General features: G+C 39.8%; 1 protein-coding gene across 3 annotated transcripts in view; it reads right to left on the reverse strand.

The window, feature by feature from the left end:
- Positions 1 to 3,323: 3,323 nt before the first annotated feature.
- Positions 3,324 to 25,353, reverse strand: part of si:ch73-211e3.1 (mastermind-like domain-containing protein 1) — a 64,396-nt gene continuing 42,366 nt past the window's right edge. For all 3 annotated transcript variants that reach the window (XM_027134400.2, XM_047816744.1, XM_027134401.2), the window contains exons 3-5: positions 6,098 to 6,208; positions 5,821 to 5,893; positions 3,324 to 5,665 (exon numbers count right to left, since the gene is read on the reverse strand). In XM_027134400.2, the coding sequence (XP_026990201.2) occupies positions 4,668 to 5,665; positions 5,821 to 5,893; positions 6,098 to 6,208 (1,182 nt within the window). In that variant the 3' untranslated portion in view covers positions 3,324 to 4,667. The remainder of the gene's footprint in view (positions 5,666 to 5,820; positions 5,894 to 6,097; positions 6,209 to 25,353) is intronic.

Here is a 25,353-nt window from a genome sequence, read left to right on the forward strand (position 1 = left end):
AATGAAACTTTAAAAAAAAGTTTTGTTATTTACTGCATGAGACACCCTCATCCAGAGCAACTTACATTTGATCTAAAATTAACAATTAAAAGTCTTGTTTATGGGCCCAACAGGGGCAGCTTGGTGGACCTGGGATTCAAACTCACAACCTTCCAATCAGTAGCCAACACTTTAGCCACTTGGCTATTTCCTTAATCAATTAATAGCGTTATATTATAGTGTAACTACACAATCAGTTTGGGTATGAAGATGATATCAGTATATCATTTGGATCTTTTTTTGGTAACGATACATGATACAGTATAACATGGAGTACACATAAAATAGCAAAACAAAACAAAGTATAAATTAGTATAAATTTCAGTTTATACTAATAGCCATCTGCATATTATATTCATAGTACATATATATTCATCTGTATATTATATTCATAGTACATACATATCTGTAAATTACTGTTTATAGTAATAGCCATATATTTTGTTACATCCCTGTAAATTTCAGTTATAATTATAGCCATCTGTATATTATGTTCATAGTACATACACATCTGTAAATTACTTCCATATTACCATTTTATTTAACTTATTTAAAATCTTGTACAAACAGTATATCCTGCACTTGCTACTATTGTACTCTGGTTAGACCTAAACTGCATTTTGTTGCCTTGTACTTGTACATGTGTAGTGACAATAAAGTTAAATCTAATCTAATCTAATCCTGCCAAAAAACTAAAACTTTTGAATGAAAGCTTATTATCCATAAAGCAGTGTGAAGCTGTATTATATTATCATTATTATTGTTGTTATTATCTCCATCATGCCAGGGTATGGTTTACATTTATAGCTAGCTGTAGTAAAAGTCGAATTCAGCTCGACTGCTTGTTTATATAAACCAAAGGAAGCAGAGCTCTGCTCACTTGCATTGCATTACATTACACACTCAAGCAAATGGCTCAACAGAGGACAGGTTTAGAGTACTAAGTCTCATAAAAGTGACACCTGGGAAACCATAAAGTAAGTTCCTATGTCTACACAGCACAATCTGCCTTGCCTTCCACCTGGGTCAGTTTGTTGCAACGAAGCTTGTTAAAATTAAAGTCTGTTATACAAAGCAAAGCAAAGCAAAGCACACACACACACACACACACACACACACACACACACACACACACACACACACACACACACACACACACACACACACACACACAAACACACACAGACACAGACATACACACACACAAAATGGTCAGTAGGAAATTATAGTCAGTGATTTAGTGTCAAGCTCCTTAAACAAAGAACAGAGGCAGTAATAGTGACTTCTTCCCAAATATGAGTTCATGAAGTATTTTGTATTTCCTGAATAACACAGGATCTAGGCAACACCCTGAGCCTGCTTTCTTTCATTTCTGCTTGCACACAGTTGGGATCTTTTTTTAATATACAAATCACAAGATATTTTAGAAGGTGTTAATGGGCTGTCTCATTGCCATTACTGACTTCCTTCCTGTCTCAGTTGTGAAGCTGTGCAGAGCTGCTGTCATTACTAAAAGAACACTTTGCCTTTGACTTGCTTTGTACACTATGCAATTGAGCGTGTAAATTCATTGTGTTTGTAGTTAATAATAACACAGTATTATAGATCATTTTACATACATTACTGTTTGTATATCTATATTTCTCAGTTTTAAAGGAACAACTGCAGGTGCAATGATGTATCAGCAAAAATGTAGAAGCAAAACAATAATTTTATCTCAAAGTGAAACAGATAAAACAAAAATAAAGAACTGAGATGTGGTTGAGTGACCAGAATGCTGGCAAGAAAGATCTCACTAGCAGTTCCTGTGTGTTTCCTATAAATTATGCTAAATTCAGCTCAGTACAACCTAAATATCCAGCACTGTTTTACTTTGATGCATGAAGTTCGTGTCCATACATGATCATGTTATGAGATTGTGAGTGTGTTTTTGTAGTTGTTGTTTTTGACAGTTGTTACATCCAGCGTGTAATTTCACCTCACTTCTAGTGTTCCCAGGATATGCTCCTGAATCCACACACCCCTGACAAAGATAAACCCTTCAAGGCCAAATGTATTCGAACACCTGACAATTACACCCATATGTGGATCTTTGCTAAACTATTGCCACAAAGTTGAAAGCACACACTTGTATAGAATGTCATAGTCTTGGCCTGAACCCCACTGAACACTTTTGGGATAAATTGTTGATTGCACCCCAGGCCTCCTCACCTTATATCAGTGCCTGACCTCACTAATGCTTGTGTGGTCGAATGAGAACAAATCCACAAAGCCATCACAGAAGGCAAAATATAATGTAACAGCATAAGGGGACAAAATATGGAGTCGGATGTTCAACAATCATATATGGGTTGATGTCAGGTGTCCACTTGCTTCTCACCATATAGTGCATCACAGCTGGTCTTACAATTTTATTGATTTTAATTGTAATACACATTAAACAGTACATAAAAGGACATGTTTTAGATAGTCATTGTCAAGGTAATGATGAATCTGGAGACTATCCTTAGAACACTGATCCATTACAGTGCAACAAGTACATACATAACCAACACTAGACCTAACCGCACAGACCTAAACCCAGCACAAGATCAAACCAGGACTGCTGTGACTCTGTGGTGGCATTGCTACCCTCTGCATGACAATACTGCCCATGTAAAATATTTTGGGCAGAAATTAAGTTTCCTAGAAACCTGGCTGATGTAAAACACGCAGATTCTGTTTGCTGTAGATATTTGGGAGTTGTTGTTATCCACAGAACAAGGTTCTGACTTAATTTAAAATCTTTTATTTGGAATCATGATGGATTAGTAACCCAGAAAAGCTGCTCACTTTACTTGTTATTAAATAAATAAATAATAGATTTGTGAATTTAGCAATTACTCAGAATGGGAACATTAAATGGAAAATGTCAATAATAATAACAAAGCACATGTAAGTAGAATTTTTGTCCCCAAATATTACTCCAAACACAGTACTGTATATACGTAGCCTAAATCTTTGGTTCAGTAGTAATGCTGTAAGAAAAGGAATGATATTACAGGACACATTGCCTTGTACAAATATAAAATGCATCACTCAATGATAATGCAAAGCACATCACTTGGAGCATTTGATTCCAGTCTCATTTATTAGTTAGTCGGAGCTTTGTTTCCCTGCTATGTGAAATGCCTGTAGGGAGACAAACACCTATAGCTTTGGATCAAAAGCAGGATGTGTGCAAGTATAGATAACTAAAGCTAAATTAGCAAGCTGTAATAAATATGAAAGAATTACCCATCATGTTTTTTTGCATTTACACAGTTTATTGTTCAATCTAAAAAATAAGACAAAATTGAATAATCACAGAGAAAACACAAATCAGAATGGCCTAAAGATCATGCCCTTAGCCAAAAGACCACAAACAAAGGAAAACTCAGGACTCTGGCACAAAACACTGGGGCTAGTGTATGCTGTTTTAAGTGGTATTTGTGGCAGGTCTCTTACATAATGGATGGTGGTATAGTATTTACCAAATGCTGAAAAAAATAATAGTCTTAGTGTAGATTTTGTACACTAATGTCGACATATAGATGAGATCATGTATATGTACTTGCGCCTAAAGATATAAAATCCCTATATAATGTGACCCCTCTGTCAGACAGATTCCCCCACATGGTACATATTATGACAAAGACAAAGACATTTGTCTAGTGCAAAATGTGTTGGAACAGAAGACAAAGATAGGGGACCACTGGACTTTTGTAGTGCAAGTAGTGTCAGAAATTGACCTCACAATTTTTTTTAGCCACACAGGAGTACCAGAAGTCCAGTTATGTCAAAACCATAACAAATATTTCAACACTGTAATACATAGTATTACTGCAAAAACTAACAATATTGTCTTGCGTATTACAAATTACAATAGAGTTTACAAGATCAGTTGAATTGTTTTAACATTGTTTTCGTCTTCTTCATATATTTAGCATTTTGATTATTTACAAAGGAAATCTAAAGAATGTATTTGCACAAAAGAAGTATAAATATGTGTACTTCCCTTTTATATGTTACAGTATACGAAAACATATTTTACAAAATAGTTCACCATGTACATTATTAAGCCCCTTTTGAAATACCACCAAACATCTCACATTAGAAACGACTACATCATGTGTATTTCCACCATGATAAGCAAGCCATCAACCTTTTTGATGTGGTTCAACCAAGTGAACTGCACCAGGTTATTATATTTCATGAATGAATGCCCTCATTTGCTTTGCTGTGAAAACACTGATCAGCTCATTACACAGTGTCCAAGTCCAGTGGAAGCAGATTATTAACTGTCCTTAAAGACAGTTAAAGTACATTTATTTAGAGAGAACTTTACAGCAATCTTTGATGTGAGAACTTTAGGGCAGCCAGCATACTAGGTGTTGACTTTAAATGCCTTTCAGGGGCACTGTTTAATGACCCTAGCCACAACTGCAAAATCTTAAAAAAGCCCTGATCTCAGTGTCTTTGTTACAGACACATGGCAGTGTCTGATTCTAACCTATCAGCTCTCAATTGGAAAGGACAATTATACAGGCTTGGTTTGGTACCTTCTCAAATGATGGATTTCTAGCTGCCCAATAATTTCTTGCTTTCCCCTATGAGTTCTGCTCTAGGTATTCATCAATCATATTAAGGTTGTTGAGCCAGTCATCATTTGAACCCACTAAAGTGTCTATGAAGTCCACTTCGCTTCCTCCAACTCCTTGAGATCCTACAGCCATGCTTCCATTACTGTGGTGCTGGGGTGGATAGTCATAGGAGGGTAGTTTACTTCCTGGAGTTGGTCCAGAACTATAGCCTTGTGTCAGACTATGTTTGTCTACTGAGGGATAGCTTGGGGGTGCCATGCCATGAGCTGGGTCCATCATAGTCAGAGGGGCTCCAGGCTTCATGATTTCCATGGCAGTCAGAGGAACCCGCATCCTAAGGCTCTGCTGGCTCATTGTGGGAAGAGTTTGCCCAGGGGGCATCTTTTGCAGGTGTCTGCTTACCATGCCTGGAGCTAGCTGGTTTGGTGGAGGTTGACCAACCGTAAAGTTGGCTGGCATACCTGGTCTCTGTGGGAACTGAGGTGCTCCACAGACTGGAGGTGCTCCTCCACTGGGGAAGAGGTGCTGGTGGTTCACAGGGTCCATGTGTGGGTGTGCCCCTTGTTGGCTCTGCCAGAGCTGTGATTGTGAGTGTGGTTGCTGTTGAGAAGCACACATCATACGTGGAGGAATAGCAGTGCCTTGATGCAATGCCTGCCGGAGGTGGTTAGTTGGACCCCCTCCCAAGCTTGGTCCAGGCATCACTGGTCGAGCTACAATATGCCCTGGGTGGGTAGGCTGCCTTGGAGCACCTCCCACTCCCATTAAGCTCTGGCTTGGGCGCATGGGCATCCCTAAGTCTTGTGAGGAATGGTAGAATGGTTGCTTGGGGCCAGTTCCACCCATGTATGGACCAGAGTGGCCCACCTGGGATAAGGATCCAGGGGGAAGATTCATGCGATTGGGTAGTATTGAGCCACTGTGGCCCATCATGGCGGGGTTGGGATGCTGGGGTGCACCCATAGGGTAACCACCACATTCAGGGGGTATAGTTCTACCTTGACCTGTGAGACAATAAAGAGCAAACAAAATCTTGAAAAAAGCCTTAAGACCACTATCATCTCTACATCTTTATTTTATTTCCTTCCTTTTTTTTTAATCTGAACTGCACAATTTTAAATAAAAATGAAAACAATTACTAGCTTTGTTGTATCACTACCTTGAAATGGTGCCACCTGCTGGCAATCTGACATCTGTCCTCCATTCATTTGCTCTATCTGCCTTTGCTTTTCCTACACAAGACAGAAAGTTTTACCAATACGGCACAAAAACAGCAGAGCAAAAATCAGATGCTGTAGATTCACACAGATTGAAAAAAGGCAGTAAGATAACAATTTAGCATAGCACATCATCAGAATCTAAGCATAATGTTTAGCAAATGCTATAAGGAGTTACAGAATATCCACTTTTGGTTTAGGATTGTGGTTTGCACTGACCTGCTTCCTCATTAGTTGAGTCCTAAGCAACATGTTGTAGTTACTGGCCTGCCCTGGACGAGGCCCTGCAGAGGGATCTTGAAGATGCGGCACCATCCCTACATTCTGTTCCTGCATGAGAGAGAGAGAGAGAGAGAGAGAGAGAGAGAGAGAGAGAGAGAGTCAGCTTACATTCCATTTCCATACTTGGTTATCAGTCTCACAGGAAAACATCTGATAATGTCTAAAGTATGCATGCTCCGATGGCAGAAGTACAATACAGTGTCTATCACACTCTGCTTGCTCATTTCATTTTCAAAAGGCAATCATGTACAAATGAACGTTATATCTGAGCTCATATCTCAAAAGAATTGCCAATGAGCAAGATCTCTGTTCTTGCCACCACACAACACCTCAATCATGCGTGCATGTTCATCATCTTCTCCCAGATGTTTGTGCCACAAATATATGTAAATAATGACAGAGGATTCAAACCAGCCATCATTTCCCAGAGCAGTGGACTGTTGTTTGCATTGGCTCTGCTTGAATGCTGCACCCATCCAGTCTTTCAGTCTGAGCAGGCATTCCCATATTCCCATACTCAGGTTCCCCCAACTAAACAAACAAACTTCCAGCACATCTCCTCCCTTCTTTTCATCCTGCCATGCCTCATCTAGGCTGGTTAACCATAGTCATAGACTTAGCTCAATCAATTAACTTACAGTTGATTTCTAACTATTCTTATATTCTAATCAATACCAAAACACCAGTCTGAATACCACCATGCATGTTACCTTTCAAGGTGCCTTTAAAATATCTTTAAGGTATCTTTAAAATGGCCTTGTGTGTGGGAATGAAGGGGAGGGGAGGGGAGGGAATAGCAGTTTTGTTGCTTGTGTTGGGGAAATGAATGGCCTGTGTCTGCAGCAGCACTGCTGATAATTGCTATTGATTTTACACCTCACTCCTGGCAATATGCAGCTACAACAAAGAATGGACAAATCCTCTCGTTAGAGTAACGGCTACCAACCAAGTCCTGAAGCAGTTACTTACAATATAGTTGTCTAATGGGCTTCTATACAAATTGTACTAAATACATAGTATAGTAGTAGAATGATATTTATGCGTCTGCAAGAAATATGCAGTTTATTCCTGTATGAACACTAGATGGCATTAGGTGCACCATTTCAAACAAATAAAGCAGCACATGCCTTGGAAGGTAATGTTTCCAGATTACATGATTTACCACCCACTTAGGCTTTTTGCAATCAAATGTGCTTTATAAAAAAGATTTTGGCATTTGGCCGGAAGAGTCATTTGGCAATCCTTTATCTGATATCACCAAAAAACAGTTTCCTCTGCAATCAACTCACATTGCACATTTATATGTGAGAGGGATTTTGGCATACCTCAGAAATGAGTTCCTTGAAAAATGTTGCTACAAGAGTCATTAGTTACTACAACTCATCAGTTTTTTATGTGCAGACAAGCATGCATAATCCCTGTCACTTGTTGTATAGAAGAGTTAGACATCTATAAGATATATTGGAACACATCCTGATCTATTATAAGCTCATAAACAGCAATGTTAATGCTACAGCACTTAATAGTTTTTCATAATAAATGCATCACATTTGTGCAATAATGACCCCACAATATAAACATTATTTCTAAGTACACGTTCCTTGAAATATGCCGTAGGGGTAGGAACAACCATTTTAACCCTATTATTTTCCCCTATTAAATAATTCAGTAAATGCCCTGCTCCTGCGGTTTTCTGTCATTACTTTGATAATGTGAAGTTGTAAACAAATACTATGATACTTTTTGTTTGTATGGTTATTGTATTGTGAATTTTTCATATTGCTTCCTGCCTACTTACAGGCAATAGAAAGCATTTCCTGCTTGCACAAAAGGTTCAGCTTCATTATTCTAAGCTGTTGAAATATATGCTAAAAGGAGGGAAGGAGAAAAAAGCGACGGTCCTTCATATGAAGATGACTTATGTTCCTGTTGTTGCAGTACTGGAACATAAAAATTTCCCTATTTCTTACTCATGACAACCTCTGGCAACCACCTTTCCTATGAAACACACACACACACACACACACACACACACACACACACACACACACACACACACACACACACACACACACACACACACACACACACACACACACACCCCTTCTGTTTTATGCATAACACTGAGCTTTTCATTCATTGCATTCAGGGTGCATTTAATAGGTTAGACATCACGATGGAGGTTATCGAAGCAATCCGCTCCTTTAGCTGGCAGGCACAAAGCAACCATGGCAGAGTGTGTGTGCGTGTGTATAAAAAAGGAACAAAGGGAGAGATAAGTTCCCCCCTGTGGCATCCAGTAGAGCGAAGAAAATCTTGAATTTAAATAGTGTGTCTTTCTCAAAGCCATCGTTTTACCAGCACACTGCCCTGTCATTCAGCGATTGTATACCATCAATACAGTACAGATAACAAGCTGAACTGATCAAGTGTGAGGGCTGTTATTCTCTTAAAGCTGGCATTCAGATTAAGAAATGAAACAGCTAAGGAGAAATACACTTGAAGCTATATAACCAAACAGAACATTACAATTTACATTTTTATTTTATTATTTTACAGTATTGTGTTCACATATTGAATCGTAGCATTTACTCTCTTCATTTGTATGCTGTTTGGCAGCTAAAGGCATTTTGCTTTTGTGTAGCCCTGACCTCCTGTGTTTGACCTTGCTCCCAGCGCTGTGTATTGTGCAGTGACCATGTAGATGCACCTATCCTCACGTCCACTCACTGACGACAGACCTTAATTGCACCAAACATATGAGGCTGATCGAGCAAAAAAGCTTAATGGACCCACTGAGACACCCATTAAAGCCTCACGTTTCTCCTTCTGAAAAGATTGTGTTTTTGCCCCTTTTTTGTTTGTTTTTTTTACAATGTAGTGTTTTTTTATGGCAGATTTTTTTCCCTTTTGACCACATCACTCCCCTTATCCTGGAGTGGATCTAAATGAAATCACTGACGAATCAGTGTGTGTGTGTGTGTGTGTGTGTGTGTGTGTGTGTGTGTGTGTGTGTGTGTGTGTGTGTGTGTGTGTGTGTGTGTGTGTGTATGTGTGTGTGTGTGTGTATGTGTGTGTGTGTGTGCGCACACGTGTGTGTCTGACACATTTGTTGAGGCATGCTAAAATACAGTGGTAAGCCATCTGCACGATTCTTGCATCCCACCATGGAAGCTCACGCTCATACACACTCACATACCCAGTAGTGCTAAACATAGGCCGAGCTAAAGTTGAACTGTCATTGGAAACAGTGAGCGACAGTGATGAAGAAGACAGAGGAAAGGACAGACAAACAGAGACTGTCTTTCTGTAACCTCCTTACAGGCAGGTGTGAGAGTGTGTGACAGTATAGAATTAAGGGAGCAGAGGAAATAAAGGCAGTTATAAAAAAGACAAAAGGAAACAAAACATGAAAAAGAGAGAGAGAGAGAGAGAGAGAGAGAGAGAGAGAGAGAGAGAGAGAGAGAGAGAGAGAGCGAGAGAGAGAGAGAGAAAGTAGGACAGAATAATGCACTGGAGCAGTGCACTTGCATTTGTGAGTGTATGTGGATTGGCATAGGTCCAGCTGTTGGAACAGAAGCAGATACTAAACACACTGATTGCCACAGCAAACAGGCTTTTATCTCCACAGTAACCATGCTTAATGGAGAGACTGTAATAAAATGATGAGCAGCAGCGCAAGCATAATGCTACAGCTAATAACTACTGACTGACCAAAAGTGTAGTCTTAGTAAATAGATTATTGCATGCTCAATTTTGACAGTAACATCAACCATTATAAATCAGATTCGACACAGCCTTGCACTTTAAGCTTTTAAGCACTTGTAAGCACTTTATCCTGGTCAGGGTCAAGATGGATTCAGAGCCAGGAACACTGGGCGTGAGGCAGGAATACACTCCGGATGAGATACCTGTTCATCACAGAACATCTGACAAACACACAAACGTCCGAACATAAAGACAACACACCTACACATGTTTTTTGGGGAGGTAGGAGGAAACCGGAGAACAAGGAGGAAACCCACGCAGACACTGAGAGAACATGCCGAGAACTTCCAAAGAGACAGTAACATGAGCTCCCCAGTGCATCACTGTAGCTCTTCACTAAATATTTGTGTGCACTTAATTTGTAAATGTTGGTTACAAACACACAGACACACAAAAAAATCCTTCCACACAAACGAAATGTAATCTCTTATATTTGTCATTTGCATATTTTCCCACTGAAATCATCAGGTTATAATTGTCATCAACAAACAAAGTGAATGAAAACATCATAAATCAGACAGCAAGACAAACTGTATTTTTTCCATTTGTTTTCCCAGTAGCTTGGTGATTTTAATATTACTCTATATAAACATCCTTTCAGATTGTTAGTTATACCAGTATATCTAGTTTCATGGGAAATAAATGTCATTACTGTCCTTGAAAGAATGATAATGCTCTGAAGACAACATGAAATTTTTAGTTTAATAAGGTTAAAGGAGCAGTTTGTCATTTTTAGAGCCCTCTGCTGCTTGAGTATTGCCAGAGCAGTGAAAGCATCGACACCTCATCCCATTCTGCTGAACCAACACCACTTACTCTTGTGAAAAAAAACAAACAGCTATATGTCTCCTGCATGGGTTGCTTTTTAGGGAAAAAGACTTTATGGGGTTGAGACAAATTTCAGGGCCAGAAAAAAAAACTGAAGTAAAGAAACGGTTCATTTTAATGTATAATAATATTTAGAATCACAGTTAGTCTAAGAGGGAGTTTGTGAGTCTAGAAAGACTTTTAAACCTGATGATAATTGCATTATAATCTTCACATTCGTTGATGTAGGATTTTACATTTTTTATTTGCTTTGCCTGGTAGCAAATACAATGTGTGTGTGTGTGTGTGTGTGTGTGTGTGTGTGTGTGTGTGTGTGTGTGTGTGTGTGTGTGTGTGTGTGTGTGTAATGACTAGAAGAAGCATATTTATCTAGTAAGTTACACTTTGTTTGAGCATGGATGTATGTAAGAAAGGGCAAGAAGTAGTAAGAGAGAGAGAGACAGAGACAGAGACAGAGAGAGAGAAAGCACAAGACAGGGAATGGGGTCAATTTGGGCGTAAGGGGATGTTAATAAATATTTATTTGTACTTGACCTACTTCCAAAACAACACACATCAACCCTCAATCTGTGTATGTGTGTGTGTGTGTGTGTTTAATACTGCCTGTCTGTGTAGCCTGAAGTTGGCAGTTTGTGCCATCCTTTATGCCAACTATCCACTGCTGCCCAACCACATTCTGTCTAACACAGGCCGACAGACAGACGCACACACACACACACACACACACACACACACACACACACACACACACACACACACACACACACACACACACACACGCACAGATGTATACAGAATCACGTGCAGCAAAAGCCAGTGTGAATTTATTAACCCAGAAATTGGGACGGAATGCATCTTTAAAAAAATGAACGAGGTGAAAAAGAAAAAGTGGAGCTGAAAAAATAGACAGACAATTTATTATACATAAAAAAATTCTGCTAGAAGCATTTCCTTGATGAAAAATCCAGCTAGAACCATATAATAATTCCTGTTTCTCAGCATGGTTAGAATACTAACCCTGCACCATCTCTAACTCTCTCTCAAACATACACAAACACACCTGATAGTGTTGGTGCCAGGCCAGTGTTAACTTGGCAGCGCAGTTGGTTTATTCACTATTCATTGGAGCTGCAGCTGGGTTCAGGCACGCAGTGCTGGGAATCCAAACTAACAGAACTTGAACAGTACCCACACACTCATATCATCAGTCCAACACTAAACATTCATACCATTAGCAGTGCCTTCATCCTATTAGTGCAGCTTACTGAGCTCAGGCTTAACAGAGTATTTGGCAAAGCACTGATTAACACTGCTATAAGAAAAACTACTATGGTTTCACACACTGGAGATCAATTTATCTTAGTGTATGAGTTTAGTACAGCAGAGTACTGCTACTAATCTAATGGATTTATCCTTGTTTCCCCACTGGATGCTAGTTTGGTTGTGCTGCTCCTAAAAAAGCCCCTTCATCATCCTGGAACCATCTCTCATGCCATCTGTATTCCTCCCCCTCTCCTCAGGGCAAGGTCAGCAGGGATACACACACACACACACACACACACACACACACACACACACACACACACACACACACACACACACACACACACACACACACACACACACACACACAGAGAGAGAGAGAGAGAGAGAGAGAGAGAGAGAGAGAGAGAGAGAGAGAGAGAGAGAGAGAGACAGTCTCATCTGCTGGCCTCAACTGTGCCTGTGGTTTTAAGTAACAAAATAATAAAGTACCCTGAACTCAATAACTCAAGATTTTTTCATTTGTAAATGGCTAACTCATTCTGGATGACAGAATGATGTTCATAATGTTGCTCAGATAACACAGTGTAAACGTATTCAGATGCTTGTCAGTAATTAGTGATTCTTAGAATGTCATATCCTCAAGCTCAGTGTTCTACAGGCTAATTAACAGAGAAGCATGTGCTACCTGAAAGAATTTAGACACAGAGATTGTGTGCTAGCTAATTTAGTTAAATGTGTTATGATATCTTTGACAGGTTAAACTATTGTTACATAAATATACAGAAATATGCACCATACTCTTAAAAACTCAGCTAATGAAACCCCATGTTGCTAGCTGTGACACAAGTGTGCTAGCTGTTAGCTAGCTCACTAGCAAAAAAACAAAAATAGTTATGGGGCTTCCATGATTTTATATAGCTTAAAATTTATTAGTTTTCTATCTTTTTTTTTAAAGGAAAATAATCTATTATTCTACAATAACTGAAGTTTAACTGTTCAGGTTTACTTTATTTATGGTTTAATGGCGTGTTCTTTATCATTATTGATCTTCTTCCCCTTAAACTCTGTCTGCTGGTCTGATTCACACACACACACACACACACACACACACACACACACACACACACACACACACACACACACACACACACACACACACACACACACACACACACACACACACACACACACACACACACACACACATCAGTGTGACAGCTTAGGCAGCCAGCCTTTGTGTTCAAGGGTGACCACCTACAGAGGAGACGAGGAGCGTCGTTCCCATGAAGCCCTCCTGAGGGTTAGAATTGGATATGTCGCAGTAGGATGTGTGTGTGTGTGTGTGTGTGTGTGTGTGTGTGTGTGTGTGTGTGTGTGTGTGTGTGTGTGTGTGTGTGTGTGTGTGTGTGTTTATGTGGACCAGAATATGGGACACTGAATGGTTTAGGCTTCAAGAGAAATACAGAAAGAAATCTTACCACTAAGAATTTTCCTAAGTGGCACTGAAAGTTCTTAACTAAGAGATTCCTTCTCTTAAAACCTATTCAAGAAACTGCTAAAGAAACATTTACTAAGGAATTCTTAAGCTAAGAAAGAGGGCCTGATTGACCCCGTTGCCATGGATTCATGCCTGAACAGCGGCGGTGATTGGCTGATGTGCTAGTGGCTTATGGTAAAACTCCTACATTTAAATTCCAGTACACCAGCATAGTAGGTTCTGATCACATGTTGCAAAACAGCACAGAATGAAAGTTCACTGAATTAATGCATGAAGCAAAAGCTAACCAAATGACTTTCAACATAAGCGTGTGATGTCATATATTAACAAGAATGCTCATTTCCATATTGTAGTAATGAATTAAACATTCATTCGTTTCTGCAGCTGACTAAAGCAGAAATTGACTGGAAATTTGCAGCAACTACTTCTTTTACAGCTCCACAATCACTGTAATACCCTCACAGTCACCATGAAACCTTCAAAGCTTGTCGTTAAACAGATTAGCTTGATTTCACTTGTTCGTGATTTGGTCGTGGTTGCTACTGGTTCAGTTCACTTCCAGAGAGCTAGCTTGCTGGTTGTGAGTGAATATGTTGAGTAATCTTTGTAGACTGCTAAATGTACTATAGCATGTTATCTGGTTAAATCAAATATTATTAGCTGGATCGTTTAGCTCATTAGTGTACTGGATCACATTAAACAATGTTAAAATAAATGCAGTCTGCTGTGACAAAGTTCTGAGACTGTACTAATGAGCAGTTACTCCATGTTTAGTCTTCCAAAAAGACATGACCACACCCAAGAATCATGATATCTATTGGTGCATGCTTCCAAGATGGTTGGATAGGTTTGGTTCGAGGATGTATAGTGAATTGGCTTTCATCTCCCTGTAGATTTTATTCACATCTGTTTTAAGTTGTAACGTTTTTCTGCTTTAGGCTGAAATATCTACTAGACATACAGTTAGGATAAACTTCGGTTAACCATATCCAGTTTCCCTGGGAAATTAATACAAGGCCGCAGACATTAAACACCTTTATCATCTGTAATCATACAGGGAAAAAACATTTAAACACAAAAGAGCCAAGGAATGAGACACATAGACACATGGGACGATGAGCTGGCTCATGATCTTTTTTTTTGAAAATATCGCCATTGTTTAAAAGACGATTTGAAATGTACAAAAAAGGATTTGAGCAGTAAATCAAAATTGGGGTCTGAGAGAATTTAAGCAGCAAGTTACCTGCATGTGAACCTTTTCTATTAAGTAATAATTTCAGTAGATATAATAATGTATCTTTATAATCTCATTTGTACCGTATTTCACTGTAGCTATACAGGGTGTTTCAGTGCTTTTCTCCTCTAAATCCATATGATCTATGTATCACACACACACACACACACACACACACACACACACACACACACACACACACACACACACACACACACACACACACACACACACACACACACACACACACACTTCTCTGATGTCAACAGAAAGATTAATACACTGAGACATTTTTGCTGCAGGTAAAAAAAAAAAACAACAGCTACTCTACACACGCACACACGCACACACGCACACAAAGGATTATAACTAAAATAAAATAAATATTGATTACACCACAACACAAAAATTGCTGCTGAAGTGTAAACACAAGAATATAATATGTGCAAAGTGACATAACAGTAATATAGCTAGAATATAAGCACAGATGTGTTTACACTGTAATCATAGAGATATCAGAGGATTTATGGAGCTTGACAGTGATGAAGTCTGGTTTAAACAAAGGCCAGTTCACCTTTTTATAAACACTCTTTTCACATTCCTCATGTGTGAGATTATGATTGAGCAACGCTGCCTGTTTTGTTACTAATGGAATAACATGATAACATAATACATTTACACATCCGACAGCAGATCACAACAGCTCCATCTCTATTTTCTCTCTCTCTCTCCAGAGACAATGAGTTGTTTAGAACATACTTTTTACAATGTGGTGATCTACACTCAATCCTCCTCTGGTTCGCACCCTGCAGGAACGTATCAGCAGCACTCCAGCACTTCCTTCCTCTAAACCGTGTGTGTGTGTGTGTGTGTGTGTGTGTGTGTGTGTGTGTGTGTGTGTGTGTGTGTGTGTGTGTGTGTGTGTGTGTGTGTGTGTAAACTAGCACACAATGATGGGGGTAAGGGCTAAACATCACTCACAGCTACAGTGTGACATGCAGCATGTTTTCCCAAGAGTATATTCACACGCACTTATGTACACACACACACACACACACACACACACACACACACACACACACACACACGCACACACACACACACACACACACACACACACATAAATACATGCTGCAACTGAATTTGAGAATCATTTGTAGATTATGAGCTGTGATATATAAGACATTGTCGCTACACGATTTAAATTGTTACTACATTGATTGATTGATTGATTGAGGAAAATTACAATCAATTTTTCACTGATCTGAGAAAAAAAATGACTGATACAATCATCAATATCAATAACATCAGTGCAACAATTTAATGTACATAAAAAAACCTATTAAGAACCTATAAAGACCTATTTTGCTTTCTATTTCCAATATTTGTTTTTAGCTAGTTTCTGTTGGTCCCCAGACCACCATCACTACCAACACCAAAACTACCACCAACCAAACTCACTACCCCCTTCCCCCTCCCCCACTCCTCTTTCTGTTGCTGTCATGCTCCTGTCATGACCTTGTGTACACACACATGCAGATGTTGTGAAAGTGTGTTAGGATTAAAGCTGCCAAAATAAATCACTTCTGTAGAGACACACACACACACACACACACACACACACACACACACACACACACACACACACACACACAGTCCACCGGAGGGATGCCAGTATTTCAGAAGTCCTGCATGTTTCTGAGCATATAACACACATTATGCATTTTATTATCATCCAATTCTCTCTCTCTCTCTCTCTCTCTCTCTCTCTCTCTCTCTCTCTCTCACACACACACACACACACACACACACACACACACACACACACACACACACACACACAATCTAATCCCACAATCCACACATATGCCCCACCAAAAGAGTTAGAATACATAAGAAGTACACTAGCACATAGATAAAAGACAGTTGAACAGTAAATAAAGTCTTTATTCTCATTACCCATGTCGGTGTAATGAATTATTATAATCTCACGGTAATAAATCTTGATTTAAAAATAATCTGGAGAGTGGGTGGGAGTGTGTGATTTAAATGGATCTCACAACATGCTCACACAGCAGGAGATAATGAGTGTGCGTCTCACAGAGCTGCTGTGGACTTGAACAATAAACTTTTGGGAAGCATCGATACAGATATTAGAGTAGAGAAGTCTGATATTATGCTTATTTACATGTTATTGTAAAAAACTACTCCAATATCAGCATCCAGTACCATGTGCTACTACAACTATAAAACTGGTGTATACTGAACAGACTCTTAATTCAAAGTGAACTTCACAGCACCATGTGCTATTTTTTTTGTTTTTTTAATGCCCCCTTTTACTGATACCGCTCTGAGTGCTCAGCTCACCTCACCACCCCTTACGCTCGCTTTTAAAGACTTCTACATCATAACATCTGAAACATAAAACTTAACACAAGGAACACACACAGCACTAAACTACAGGCTCCCGAGTGGCGCAACAGAAACACGTTCGCCTTTTCATCAGGGTGGGAAAGGACGGAGTTCTCTCTCCTGACGGTAGGCAGTTGGTAGAAGAGGATAGAAAGCTTTCCTCTGAGTGTACCATCCTGCCAAGATGTAGATGACTGGCTTCATGTGTCTCGAAGGAAGCATGTTTCAGCCTTCTTCAGTTTGTAGCCTGTCATATGACAGCAGAGTTGGCTGGCTGGTGGGTGGGTGGGAATTAGTCAAGATTAAAACGAAGAAGAAGCCTGCAGCTAAATCGAATGTTCAATGACACCTCTGATTTTTTTTTAATTACTAAATAGGTTACATCAGTATCAGTAATAATGAGTACCTACAATGTGTACTTATTCTCTGTCTGAATAAATAGAACAGAAATGCTGCTTTAGTTCAAACAGAATCTGTTTTGTGAGACAGATGACCTTAGGATGCTTCACAAACACTTCTCTGTGTGAACTGCAAAGACTGGATTCAACACTCTAGCTGTTAATTTAACTCACTAGCCATTAATCCAACACTTTTTTGCTGTGTAGTGTAGGAAGGAAGCACTATAAAAAAACACAAGCACTCCATTGTAGATCTCTCTCTCTTTCTCTCTCTTTCTCTGTCTGTGTGTGTGTGTGTGTGTGCGTGTGTGTGTGTGTGCGTGTGTGCGTGTGTGTGTTTTCCATAGCCAGCAGATTCAGCAGGCACACAAATCTCTGCTTGACACCTCTGTCTAATTAGTAAAGAGACGACGAGGAAATCCTGGACCCCTCTGTTTGAAAGAGAATAAAAAGACCAAAGCCAGCCCTGTAGCTCCAACTGCCCCATCAAGACCCCCCTTCTCTTTTTTCCCTGCTCGCTCTCTCTGTCTGTTTTGAGTGCGTTTTCACCTTCCCTCCCATTTCCTTTCTCTTTCCCCTTTTCGCCTCCATTGTTCCTTTAGTATTCAGCATAGCAGTCTTTAATGAATTAGCTTCATTGTGAAGAATGTGTGATTCCTCTCTCTCTCTCTCTCTCTCTCTCTCTCTCTCTCTCTCTCTCTCTCTCTCTCTCTCTCTCTCTCCGTGTGATTCAGGACTCACACACGCTCTCATTTGCTAAATTGGTTGGGAGATTTTGCATGCCAAAGCCTGAGGTTTTTGCGCCCACAGGGTGAGGACTGACAGATGTCCATACACATAAACACACAACACACTCCGTCCTCACTCCACTTTATGACACGTTTCTCTCGTCAAGCAGAAAAGGATAGGTACTGTATCTCTGTCAGTTTATTTTCTCTCTCCAGCCCATTATTGTATTAGATCCTCATACTGAGCGCCAGAACACATCGCGACAACTCAGCAGGCACTCACAGACAATAAAATATGCACTTATTAGCACTCTCATCTTGAATACAGCAATTTAATGACTAAATAGGTCGTTACAACAATTATTAAAGAGAAGTGCCAGTGCTTTACTGGAGAGCAAACATCAGGAGTGTTGGATGAATCAATCAATTTCTCTGAAGGATAAAACCTTTTTTTTTTGGTTTGAAACTCGTTAATTATGCATGGCCTACTTTTGTCCATATGCTCATATAACAAGGGTGTGAGAAATGAACATGGTCGTGTGATTCCTTTACACACACACACACACACACACACACACACACACACACACACACACACACACACACACACACACACACACACACACACAAAAACACACACACGCATACATACATACATACATACATACAGACACACACACACAGTCCTGTGTTTGACTCCCAGACCACAGACACACCCCTGTCTCCCTCTGAACCAATGAGCTTACAGGATGGAAACTACCCACAGTCAATGACCTCACACTCAGAACTGCCAAACACTAACCACGATGTTATGACTGAACCTTCGCCACACTGCACATGTCCTTCTCTCTCTCTCTCTCTCTCTCTCTCGCTCTCTCTCTCTCTCTCTCTCTCACACACACACACTCTTTCAACACTTGTAGACTGTAGTCTTTCAGAACAATACATACTTGTGCGGGTGAACACTTTGTGTATTGACCTACAGAGCAGGCTGTGTGTGTGTGTGTTATGTGCACCAGCATTAGATATCTACTTTACAGTGTCACAATATGAGGAGAAAAACACAACCTGAAAAGATTCTTTTATCTGATTTCAGAACACTCTGGAAGTGTTATAGAATATTTTGAAGATAGCAATTTATTTATTATCTTTTTATATAGATAATACTCTATAACACTTATAATACTCTATGTTTTTATTTTAACTGGCCAGAGCAAATTTGAGCACACACACACACACACACACACACACACACACACACACACACACACACACACACACACACACACACACACACACACACACACACACACAAATGTGTAAAAATTCTAATCATCCCCAGTCCTGCATGAATTTTGAAAAATAAATACATTCAGTAAAAATGAGCAACAAGAGACTGAAAACTCATTTACTTTCACAATCTCTCCTTTTCTTTCACTCTCTCTGTGCCCTCTATCCATCATTCTCTCTGTGGGATGCCTCAGAAAAGGCTTCTGATGGAAAGCAAGGAAAGACAACAAGAAATGAGTGCCTGTCAGGCAGAATAAAGGGAGAGTAGAAAATATGACAGAAAGAGAGAGAGAGATGAAACAAACCTGCAGAAGTCCAATGAAGCATGCAGAAAAGAGACTGAATCAGGAGGTAACAGGAGAAACTGCATGTGTGTGTGTGTGTGTGTGTGTGTGTGTGTGTGTGTGTGTGTGTGTGTGTGTGTGTGTGTGTGTGTGTGTGTGTGTGTGTGAGTGTGATATGGATGTGTGTGTGTTGGTATTTCGTGTGTGTGTTATGGATGTGTGTGTGTGTGTGTGTGTGTGTGTCTTTGAATACTGGATGGCTCCTGTCAGGAAAGTGCCTTCGTGCAGAACAAATGCAGCAGTAGAGCAATCTCAGCTCTCTGATGGATGGCCTCATAAGTATCAAGGACACACACACACACACAGAGAGAGAGAGAGAGAGAGAGAGAGAGAGAGAGAGAGAGAGAGAGAGAGAGAGAGAGAGAGAAAATACCATATATTTTCTCTACATTTATGAAAAAAATCCATTATAAGGGAAACTAATGTCCAAACTACCACATCAGTGATTAAATCAAAACAGTGTAATAATACTTCATACATACACACGCACACACACCCTCACACATGCACATTCACACACTATCTTTAATTTATTTTTAATTTCAGATCTACTGTCACATGTGATGGTCCTAAACATTTTGTCTCATAATAAATTCAGTTCTTATTAAATATTGTGTCAGATTTGATGCAGATATTGTGTCAGATGTATGTTCTATGTAGGATCCACATGTGTAAAGGTTCTACATATTTACTACCTTATACTCTAGGTAGTGATTATACAGTACACAGTGAATACAACACCATGTGAGATTCAGCCACACTGGCTCATCTACCTGTGTTTTACGGTTCGATCTAATCATTACTTTAGGATACTGAGTCATGTGAGAGAAGACAAACTTATAGAATACAAACTCAAATTTATTTTTAGATACTTTTAAAGTATTTTTTAACATACTTTGAGAAACACAAGGTCAAAATGCAGGAAACCTGCAGCTGCAGAAAATCAAAACAGAATCTTGCTAAGGAAATAAAACTGTATTAGTTAGACATAATGAAGTTTAGGAAGAAATGAAAAATGTTTTTAGCTTCTGTAGTTCATCAAATGTGCATGCTACATGAGCTCTGCTGTTAATGTTTGTTCTGTTCACACACACACACACACACACACACACACACACACACACACACACACACACACACACACACACACACACACACACACACTCATACACACACACACCACACACACACACACACACTCACACACACACACACACACACACTCATACCCCCCCCCCACACACACACACACCCCACACACACAAACACTCAAATGCAGTGAGTAATTGTCTGAAAGGTACTAAACCCAGCAGAGTGACTCCACTGTTGGAGTCTGGAGTCTAGACTAAAACAGGAATTTGTAGTATGATGACAACAGAGAGAGAGAGAGAGAGAGAGAGAGAGAGAGAGAGAGAGAGAGAGAGAGAGAGAGAGAGAGAGAGAGAGAGAGAGACAGAGAGAGAGAGAGAGAGTGTGAGAGAGTGATATATTGTAGTGTTGAGAAATGATTTCTGTATTGCAGTTTTAACTCTTACTTTGTGTTTTTAATCTTTTCATATTTTCACATTTCTATATCAAAAAGAAAGCACAGAATTTGTAACGGTAAAGCAATCTTTCTTATCCAGATCATAAAATAATAGGACCCTAGTGAATTGCACCTAGTCTGTCTCTGCACAGTCGCCCCCTCTCTGTCCCTCTCTCAGTCTTTTCCTTCACACGATCTTCTCTCCTTGTAATGAGAATTCTCTCTCTGATTTCTGATATACTGACCTACAGTGTCCACCTGCCCGATCTGCTGCGCTGTGAGATACGACAATGACGTACGATATTGATGTAAGTCCTGATGATAAGATAAATGACATCAAAAGGAAATGGTGCGGAAATAAAGCAGACACATGGCAGTTCAGGAAATGTCTAAATGAGCTGACTTCCTGAACAGTCATCGGTTAGTAATGACGTATAGCGGAGGGAAATTAGGAGGAGCTTCTATTCTGTCATGAGGAAAGATGCTGACGGAACAAACTTATCAGATGGTTTGAGTCATTTTGCTGTTTCAAATGAACTTCAAGAAAATCTCCACCCTAAATCACATTGAATATGTTCATATTGGCATAATTGTAGACAGTTGATTGTATTAGTTGATGCTGCATTTTTGTTAATCCCTTGGAAAGCTAGCTGTTTTGATTTGCTCTGATGTCCTGGGTGGACGACGACACTGCTAGCTCAGTAACATCTTATTCTTTCAGCTGCTCCTGTTATGGATGGCCACAGAGGATCATCTGATCTGTAACCCTCATGTTTTTATCTGGGTTTAGGTTTTTTTATTTTGCACTGGCTTGTGCATCCCCCAGTGGCTGGGAATCGAGCTGAGGCTCTAGCGGTGAGTTCTTTCTCCATTAGACCACTGGGGAGCTATTGCTAATTCAGTTACAGTGGTGTTAACAGGAGAAAATATAAGCGATCACAAAAATAAGTGTTAACAGTAAAATTGTTAGCGACCAAGGAAACATGAGCATCAGCTTCTTGTCCCGCTCAGTGATATTCAATGTTATAATAATCGAGAAATCCAACAGAAATTAAGGAGATTTTGCAGAGCAAATCTGCTCGGCTAGTTAGTGATATACGGAATATTGAGCACAATGCTGATGGAGGACGATGGTATTATCAGATGATTGAGCAGAGTGTACTAAAGGAATAAAGCTCTGCTGCATCAGAGCACCTTTATGTAGAGATGAAGTGAGTCTCACAGCATGGTGGCTTACTTACTAAACTAATAGTGAACAAATGAAACCAGAACAATAGTTTGACATTTTGTACAGTATTGGAAATCATATATTAATTCTAAATATTGATACAGAAGTGTTCATGGTGAACTTTGCTCTATCTTGATGATATCCTTGTCTCAGCTGAAACAAGGATGCTATTTTGTTTGGACTGACAACAATAAAACATGCACTTTTACCTATTTCCGCTTGTTCTTTATGACGTGACCTTAAGCCAAGGTTTAAACTATAATGCAGTCTTGGCAGTTAGTTTGCTAACTACTTATTACATGTGCTTTAGGACAGGAGAGACACCATGAAGAACATATAGAATCCTTTGTCTGTCTGTCTGTCTGTCTTTCTCTCTCACATACATTCAAGTTACAGGTCCTCAAATCACTTTTCAGACACAGAGATGTTTAAAGCATAAGAACAATTTTACTCTCTCAGCTCCCTGCTGAGATTACCCTTAAATATGTGTGTGTGCTGTATGTCTGTCTGTGTACAAGCATGGGTGTGCGAGCGTGCATGTGTCTGTTAGGAGAGGGTACAGGCATGCAATATTTTTTCTTCCTGTGCTGTCTCCATGTCTCAAACCCTCCCCCTTTTAGCCTTGGAGGAAGGACATCAACACAGAATGAGTGAGAGAGAGAGAGAGAGAGAGAGAGAGAGAGAGAGAGAGAGAGAGAGAGAGAAGAATCACTGGATTGTAAGTGGGTGGGGGACAAGGCATTAGAAATGGTGAAAGAAACTTGAGGTCAAAGTTTGTGTGTGTGTCCCCTTGTTTCCTTCCTCTTCTAACTTCTATCCTCTCTGCACACGAGTTAGCTTCACTTTCACTGCCTAACACATAAACACACTCAGTGCCAGCTTTTATCCAGTGCAACTGTTCTTCACTGATAGTTGGATTACAGTTGCTGGTGGTGGAATTGTTCCCACTCTGACTGAACATACGTGAGGGATACAAGCAGACCAGCTGACAGTGTGTGTGTGGTCAAGGGTAGGAAGGGGCAAAAATATTCTTGGGAAGCTTCATAAACAGTATTAATCACAACGAAACACAACACACACACACACACACACACACACACACACACACACACACACACACACACACACACACACACACAGGCTAATATATCATAACATGGCAGAAAGGACAGCAATAAATTATGGAAAGAAGAACTAATAAGGCAGCACAGGTGAAAGATGGATGGCAAATATTAAAAAGCAACAAACTGTTGTTTTCTGCATGTGAGTGAAAATGCACACTTTATGATTCCACTCAGCCTGAAGGGATGAAAATGAACAGGCAGAGATAAATAGAACAGATAAAGACAAGCTCACCTCTGTTCTGTTCACACAGAGGCACAGACTTCCTTTACAAACCGCCTGGCTTGACATGCAAACCTCAGCTAGAGTACACGACTGTGTGAGAGAGAGAGAGAGAGAGAGAGAGAGAGAGAGAGAGAGAGAGAGAGAGAGAGAGAGAGAAATGCAGACAAAGACGTAGGGAGGAAGGGAGGGAGGAGGGGATCCCCACTTCAGTAAACAAATCCGAGAAAGCATCTCCTGCTGGGAAAACGACTGCATTCTTGTAGAGCTTTCACAAAAACACCTCAATAACGGTTCACTTCTTCTTCATGTCCTCATTTTACTGTAAACAGATTCATCTTTTTCACTTTTTACAGGCAAAATACTGGGCTGTGTTTACACAGGTTTATGTATGCAATACATGCTTTATATAAGGTGACCTACTTACTTCCGCCAATCATAATTTCACCCTTTGTGTTGGGTTTTAAACCTCTAATCACTGTTGTTTGTGTACTTTTTTCTCACTGAAAAACAAGTGATAATATTAATTATCAGTGTGTCTTGATTTCATGCAAACATTGTCTTGTGGGCAGTGAAATTGGCCACATTACCAAAAAGCATCCGGCAAAAACAATGTCTGCCTCAGATATCCATAATAGGAAGTAAAAGCTGTCACACTACAATTACTATATTTGGTATATATATATAAACTGACTATTATAATAAGATTGTACTGCTGTATCGATACAGTGTTCAAAGGAGGTATAAACATATAAACATTAACAACATATCTGTACTGTAAATATATAATCAGCTGATGACTATCCTGATTTATAATGTTCACAACCAAAAGGTTAATCAAATATACCAATTTATATAAGCAGCTAAAGTATAGAAGTTCCATCAGTGTACATATGTGTATATGTGTATTTAGACTTAACAGGTTTGTTCTCCCACATGTCAGAGGGGCCTCTTTAAGCTTGTGGCTATGCTTGCCAAAGTGCGGCCCCCGCCTCCTCTAAAATTCATTATCTTTTATTGGAGTGATGAAAGAGTGTTACTGGGCTCAAAGAGGTGGACTGTGTCTTCAAACAGAGCGCCAGCCTGCGACAGACAATGCTGTGGCGGTACTTTGAAACTCTATATACACACACACACACACACACACACACACACACACACACACACACACACACACACACGCTCTTTCTCTTTTTAGTGTCTGTCCAACACACACACCCATCAAGAGGCACCCTCTCATTCTCTCTTTAATGCACACAGATTATCACATAATTTCTCCCATTAGCCTGTGCAAGCACACGCGCAGGCACGAACACACACATACCGCCAC

This window comes from Tachysurus fulvidraco, chromosome 1 (assembly GCF_022655615.1).
Source record: "Tachysurus fulvidraco isolate hzauxx_2018 chromosome 1, HZAU_PFXX_2.0, whole genome shotgun sequence".
NCBI lineage: Eukaryota > Metazoa > Chordata > Actinopteri > Siluriformes > Bagridae > Tachysurus > Tachysurus fulvidraco.